This window comes from Dendrobates tinctorius, unplaced genomic scaffold (genome assembly GCF_039654945.1).
Source record: "Dendrobates tinctorius isolate UK_male_01 unplaced genomic scaffold, ASM3965494v1 ptg000143l, whole genome shotgun sequence".
Lineage (NCBI taxonomy): Eukaryota > Metazoa > Chordata > Amphibia > Anura > Dendrobatidae > Dendrobates > Dendrobates tinctorius.
In genome coordinates this window covers 26228671-26236401 of record NW_027361810.1, presented here as the reverse complement: position 1 = coordinate 26236401, position 7731 = coordinate 26228671, and the positions used below count along the sequence as shown (strand labels likewise).

General features: G+C 41.6%; 1 protein-coding gene across 1 annotated transcript; it reads left to right on the top strand.

The window, feature by feature from the left end:
- The first annotated feature begins 6833 nt into the window (after positions 1 to 6833).
- Positions 6834 to 7515, top strand: RPRM (reprimo, TP53 dependent G2 arrest mediator homolog). Its single transcript, XM_073545638.1, has one exon. It carries the CDS (start codon positions 7133 to 7135, stop codon positions 7445 to 7447), a length of 315 nt encoding a protein of 104 aa, XP_073401739.1. The 5' UTR covers positions 6834 to 7132; the 3' UTR covers positions 7448 to 7515.
- Positions 7516 to 7731: the final 216 nt, after the last annotated feature.

The following is a 7731-nucleotide window of genomic DNA, read 5'->3' as shown; positions in this document are numbered from 1 at the left end:
CATGGATACTGCACCCCAGAGGCTAAAAATATCAGGTCTCAGTACCCCCGAAAAGGCACATCTCTAAGAAGTGCCAATTCTGGCACTTAGCCTTACTGTTCCCACTTGCCCTCTAGCGGTGGCAAGTGGCGTGACAGTTGAGGGGGTTGATGTCACCTTTGAATTGTCAAGTGACATCAAGCCCCAAGGCTAGTAATGGAGAGACATCTATAAGAGATCCCCATTACTAACCCCATAGTCAATTCATATATATATATATATATATATATATATATATATACACTGTATATATAATTTATTGATACATAGCAGCAAAAAAGGGAAATAATAACATAATAATTATTGTCTGGCATTCAAAGAGTTCAACAAACATTATGTGCATGTGAATCTTGCGATGCTAGCATATTATAAGTCACTAGGAAATGTGCAGCCATCGCCTGCTCCATGGGGACGACATGATGGCGTGCTATTACCCTGGGACTACGGGGCATCACAGCAACAGTTCATCTCGAAGCTATTAGTTCAGCCGTATCATGGAAATGTTCCGGCGCTCTTTCCGCCTCTGCCAGAATAAATCTGTTCTAGAAATCAGATGGTAAAATCCTTCCAAGAATCCTTCCCTTATAGGGTCCTCGAGTCACTCGCAAGGCGTCTGAAGAACTCGGCTTACTCCTTACAAACTTCCCGACAGGTGAGCTCTGTATTATTATTATTATTAGTTTATTATTATCTTTGTACTTTACTTTGATATAAATACTCTTTAGATTCACATCTTTGTTTTTCAAAATATTATAGTGGGGTTAGTTCCAAGATAAAGCATTTAACCTTTTATTTGTGTCGAAAGGACGCTGACTGTTGGAGATGCCCAAGGACGGCCATAATAATAATAGTGGTGCTGATTTCTGGGAATGAGGGGGATGTGGCATATAAATTAGGAGCACATAATTGCTTTTTAGCTTGCATTTTGCACACTCATCCCTATTTCCCTCGCTGCTAGATCTGTTTACGACAATGCTGACGGCGCTGCTACATTTGAGTGAAGGGTGAATGTGCTTCCGAGATCATTCTCTGATTTATGGAGATGAGGAAGAGAGGATGCGTAAAATCCATGAAGACGTAAAGGCAGAGGCGACCTTAAAAAGAAGATTACATTCGAGATATGATAAATTAAAAGACAAATATAGTTTTATTTATTTGTTTTTTTGTTTCATAAATCAATAGTGCATGTGGATATAATAAATCTTGTAAAACACCTTATCAGAGAAATCTGCTTCTTTCTCCTCCCAGACTGATCAGTCATTCTCAAAATTCTCAATTCCAGGGTAAAAATTGACTTGAGAGAATACAGATTTTCCCATTACTGAGATAGACAGTTGGTGCTCGTAAAGTTCTACGGAGAAGTGTTGCTTCAGAACTTGCAGCAGAATATCTATATGGGTCATTTTCCCCATTTCCGTTGAACTCTATAAGCACCAACTGTCACATCCTATTTCAGTGATGAGAAAATCTGTCTTCACCGAACACAGACTTCACAGATTCTATCCATGAATTAAGCGGGAAAGATCAATCCAGGAGGAGAAAGAAGTAGATTTCTGTGATAAGATATATTACAGAGTTTCTTATTTTCATGTGCACTGAGGATTTATGAAATTGAAATGAAAATGACTGTTATTCTTAAAGCTCGCATTTTGATGTCTGATCTTTGACCACCACTCACCGACCTCACTTGGTTGGACAGAACCTGGGTTCTCGAGTTTCTCTTAGTTTTTTCAGTGGGACCATAAGGGAAATGGATGTTGTGGTATAAGAAAAACTAGAGGGATATTCTCTCCTTACGGAAACCTAAAATGATTAAATTATTGGTCTTTGCATCGTTTTGAACTCTTCTACTCAGTTCCTTCAGGTCTTTCTGTAGACTAATGGAGCCATCATTTTGGAGTGTGGTGCTTAGGACCCATAAGACTTTCCCTTAGCGCTCATTCAGATGTCAGTTTTACACGTCTCGAGTCTTATCCAAATAGAACTTGCACCTATTATATCCTTTGGATCTGTTCACGCATCCATGTATTTTTTCTGGACCGATGGGTCCGCACAAAATCATGGAGCCATGGAGCCATGTCTGATTTTGATCCAAGTTATGGATCAAACGCGGCAATTCAAGTCTATGGGTGGGTGAAAGGGTGAAGAAAAATTGGACACCACTTGGACGCCATCTGTGTGTCTCCCGTGCGCTGTCTGATTTTTGTTTAATAGGAAAAGCTTTAGGTCTCGTTCATTATTTCAGACATTATTATAGGAATGGGCCAGGGTTGGGACATTCTTACACGGGGGAGCGATTACGTCTGACTTCTATACCAGGAAAGATCTTTGAACAAGAGGTGGTGAGGTCTCCTTCAATAGAAGTCTTCAAACAGAGGCTGGACAGATATCTGTCTGGGATGATTTAGCGAATCCTGCTTTGAGCGGGGGGTTGGACCAGATGGCCCAGGAGGTCCCTTCCAACTCTACGATTCTATGATACTATGACTTTACAGGATCTGGAATGGCTCAAGGGCCAAACATGCAGGTGGGGACACAAGTCCAAATTTTACACTGGGGCTTATCACACTCTAGTAATACCACTGGATGAAAAAGATGCCTGTAGCCTTGAAGACAAAACATTCCCATTAAATCAAAGCCCTAAAAGTGTGTAGATGCTATTTTCTCACAAATTCAAGACTTTAGATTTGTATTTTAAAGGTGTCTTTATTTTTTAGAGGACGAGGACTGGGAGACATTTTTATTTAAAGGGTCAGGTCTGGGGTGTGCATTAGATGAGGAAGTCTAGATTCATGGCTCTGCATTTCTTTGAGATCTGTATTTGTTCGGAGGTCTGGTATGTGGTCCGTGCTAAGACAAGAACAATATGTAGCATTTGTGATTCAAATGACGCATATTGAGGATCTCACTCTGTCCTACATAAATGGGTAGGACATAAAAAAAGAGAAATGTGTTACTCTTTTTTTTAAATCTTTTGAATGTCCCTTCTCAAAAGTTTCATGTATGGCTCCTGCCAAAAAGTGAAAATTGTATAAATTTCCTTTTGCACATGTAAGATGCCCAAGCGAGGTAGTTGTGGGCGATCTTCTGTTCCCACTTGCCTTGGCATCCTACAGACAACACTCGTCCCAGTCCCGGTGTGCTGCTGGAGTGTGGCGCATCACACTTACTTCAAGGCCACAGGCCTCTTCCTACTCCAGGAATCCCTCTTCTGGAAAAACTGCCAGAGAATATGGGAAGCATGTTGTAACAAAGTACTTCTTTATTCCTTCCTACGCGTTTCGGCGCCCTTCCTGGCACCTTCCTCAGTTGATATCCCTGAGGAAGGTGCCAGGAAGGGCGCCGAAACGCGTTGGAAGGAATAAAGAAGTGCTTTGTTACAACATCTTGCATCCCAGGTGATTTTGTGGACTCAGCAGCGCGGACTGTGGCACATCTTGCTTCCCATATTCTCTGGCAGTTTTTCCACATTGGAGTGGTCGGTGGAGGTCCTGCAGCAGCTGATACTGTGCTATGTCTTCAAGCCAGTTGTGGGTCACACAACCGGAATAGGTGAGTGGAACTGCATTACACCACTCACATCGTAGTGTCACTAGTGATAGGGCACTATTGCGCCTCTTGTTCCCCCACCCTTTTTGTATTGATACAGTGAATCATCTCTTCTGGAAAAAGGTCAGCAATCAATCAAGGGAGACACGAGGGTCTTTAAAACAACCCAACTTTTACTTGGTGATTTGCAGGATTTACAGGCAGGTATAGAGGATAAGACCCAACGGTCTGTCCACAGGTACCGGACACAACTTCAGTCCTGGTTCTCGGTATAGGTAGAACATCCCGCTTACTATCTTCTCTAGCTCTAGGGCAGTGTTTCTCAACTCCAGTCCTCAAGACCCACCAACAGGTCATGTTTTCAGGATTTCCGTAGTATTGCACAGGTGATGGAATTAATGCTTGAGCAGGTGTTGAAATTATCCCCTGTGCAATACTAAGGAAATCCTGAAAACTTGACCTGTTGGTGGGTCTTGAGGACTGGAGTTGAGAAACACTGCTCTAGGGGATCCTCTGTGGATTCCATCTCACTCTGCCTCTTAAAGTTTAAGTCCAAGATCTTCTGCAACTTCACAGAAGGAGTGTGCCCCCGGGCTCCAACGTCTATCTCGAAGTAACCAGGTCAGCAAGGGGACTCGTGCAGAGGCAATCCGCTGTCCTGAGTTTCTGGGCTCACGCTGTCCCTAGCAGCCCCTGATGTGTGCCTGTTACTTGTCACTACTCACCACTCACTGGCTTGATACTTCCTGTCCTTGACACTAACTCTCAGTTCCACCCCCCAAACTGAGCCGGCCATTACAGTTAACCCTGTCTAAGCTAACTGCTGCCCCAGTGATTGTTACCCTTTTATAACCTACATGAACATCAAATACATTTAACCCTTTAGAGTGTTAGGGAGCAGACCATCAGCCCCACCACACCTACACACATAGAGTATATTGATATATTTACTTGTACACAAACTGTACATATGCAGATATGCATGTTCTTACCTTTCTTTTAGGCTCAAGGTTTCCCTTTGTGAGTGCTCAGCTTTGAAAAAAACCTTTGCATTACTCACAGTGCCTGAGAGCATAATGCAAATACTCTTTCCTTTCAATGATGGTCATTTTGTGCCTCTTATCTTGGGATATCTCAAGGGACACATCTCTACATGTGTGCATTTCTTAATATGGGATTGAAATCCAATGTATATTGCAATTTACCTTTTAAAAAACACTAAACTTTAATTTTTTGTTATAATTTTGTCCTACAGGTAAATTATGCAATTTAGCAAATTAATTTTTAGGGGATTTGCCTTGATTTTTGTAAATCATGTAAATAAAATCATGTAAATAAAATTGCATGTAAGTGGCTTCAAAATCCGTGCTCTTTCTCAACCTATTTAGTTGATTTCAGCTGCATTAACATACTCATTTGGAGTTAAGATGATGACAGTGATCAGTTTTGGAGTACAGATGATAGCAGTGATCAGTTTTAGAGTATAGTTAAATCACAGTGATCAGTTTTGGAGTCCAGATGATAATAATAATAATAATCTTTATTTTTATATAGCGCTAACATATTCCGCAGCGCTTTACAGTTTGCACACATTATCATCACTGTCCCCGATGGGGCTCACAATCCAAATTCCCTAGCAGTATCTCTTTGGAATGTGGGAGGAAACCGGAGTACCTGGAGGAAACCCACGCAAACACGGGGAGAACATACAAACTCCTTGCAGATGTTGTCCTTGGTGGGCCACTGAGCCACCGTGCAGCCCAATGATGGCAGTAATCGGTCAGTTCAGTACCTTTGTCACTAACTCTGGGAATAAGCTACCAATAGAAATTGTTCTGCTAAGCCCAACACTCAAAGGTGGTTTCATGGCTGACCCATGACTGCCATGATCTGTACTCTAAATGACTACTGTAAGTTCTGCTATCAATGCAGCTGAAGGCAGAAAATAGACAGGGGAAAAGCGGGGGTTTTAAAGCCACTTACATGCATTTTTTTTACAGGAATGAAGACAAATCACCTAATTAACTCATTTGTAAAGTTTCATAAGTTTTCAAGCAGGACAAAATTATTGAAAAAAAGAAGTATATTTGCTCTTCTTTAACCCCTTTCTGACATTGGGCAAAATAGTACGCCGATACTGGACTTTGGGGGCACATAAAAGCTGATCCGTACAGCTGAAATGTTCCCGCAACAGTCGCAGGAGGAATCGCAATCCACCCGCGGCTGTTAACTAGTTAAATGACGCTGACAATCTCTGACAGCGACATTTAACTCGCGCTTACCGGAAGCACGTCACAAATTTCACCCATCAGTGACCTCGTCACATGATCACAGGTCACCGATGGGTCAGCATGACAACCAGAGGTCTCCAGCAGACCTCTATGGCTGTCAGTGCCGGATTGCGATGAGCGCCACCCGATGGCCGGCCTGGTGGTCAGTACTCATAGCAAGTGAGCATTTCTGCTGCACACAGGTGATCTGATCATTGCCTGTGTGTAGCAGACGCGATTGAAGTAATGCAGCTTTTAGTCTCCCATGGAGACTATTGAAGCATGTAAAAAGTAAAACAAATGTTTTTAAAAATATTAAAAAAATATTTATTTTTTTTTTCACCACTTAAATAAAAAAGAATCTAGACATGTTTGGTGTCTATGAACTTGTAATGACCTGGAGAACCATAATGGCAGGTCAGATTTAGCACTTAGAGAACATGGTAAAAAAAAAAACAGCAACTGTGGAGTTGCCCGTTTTTTTTTCAATTTCACCGCACTTGGAATTTTTTTTTTCCCATTTTCCAGTACACGATATGTTAAAACCAATGGCATTGTTAAAAAGTACAACTCGTCCCACAAAAAAAAAAAACTCTCAACATGGCCATTTTGACCAAAAAATAAAAAAAAAATATGGCTCTGGGAAGAAAGGGAGCAAAAAAAAAAAAAAAAAAAAAAACGCAAAAAAACTGAAATACCTCTGGTCGTTAAGGGGTTAATAATAATATGAGTGTATATACATTCAATTTGTTATCTGGATAATTACTGAGGATGACTGGTAAAGCATTTAAAATGTGTCTTTCATGTGCTCGTTTGCATGACCTAAACCATTCACTTGAGATAAAATACAATTTTTCGAAAACCTTGCTGTAATTGCGGAGGACGCCCTATAGGTGGCGCTGCATCCATACATGTCCTGTAGATCTCTACTAATGGATGCAAACACCTCCCTCTGGTCAATGGTTGGATCCGAAGCTTTATAATAACCATAGACAGATAAAGACAGCAGCTTTCTTTTTCTGCTTGGCTGCATGTGAACTGAAAGAAACTGATTAAAAATTGCCGAAAAGAAAAAAAGGGCACTTTAAAGGCTGACCGTGAGCAAGCCGAGAGGCATTATCCCTTGCTATAACACTACCACTGAAGCAGCAGGAGAGGGAGGAGAAGGAAAATCCAATGATTAATGGGCTCTTTTCTTTGAATTCTTTTCTCCAGTTGCTGCAGCGGGACCACCTGTTTGACTTTTCGCCGCCGTACTCTAACTTTTTGGGACAATGAATCAGACGGACGCCGTAGTTTTCCTCACCAACAGTAGCAGCAACGTGTTGGGTAACCTACTGGGATGTTGCACCCAAGCTTCGGTGGTAACAGACGATGGCTTTCCAGATCCCGCCGTAGACGAAAAGAACCTGTTCGTCATGAGGGTGGTTCAGATCGCGGTCATGTGCGTTCTGTCCCTCACCGTGGTCTTTGGAATTTTCTTTTTAGGGTGCAATCTTCTCATCAAGTCCGAAGGGATGATAAACTTTTTGGTCAAAGAACGAAGACCGTCCAAAGAAATTGAGGCGGTGATCGTCGGTCCTTACTGAAAGAAGCAAGTAAGAAAATAAATAGTGTCTTTAAAAAAAAAAAAAAGTCTGAAGCAACGCGTTTTGCCTTTTGTTGATCCATCCCGTCTTGTCGAAGGAGCAAGAAAGACGGCCAAAAACGAAGAGGAGATTTATAAACAAAAATTTTTTTTATTTTTTTGGATGATGGCTATGATGGGGGGGCGAAAATAGACAAAGGCTTTAGAAGTTGCTTGGAACAATTGATGCGAAGAATTGATACAACAGCACTTTACAGGAAGGAGGAAATGGGAGAAGTCACAGAG

Bases quoted from the DNA above. Each gene is read 5' to 3' on its own strand.
- RPRM (XM_073545638.1), top strand. From the start codon at position 7,133: ATGAATCAGACGGACGCCGTAGTTTTCCTCACCAACAGTAGCAGCAAC.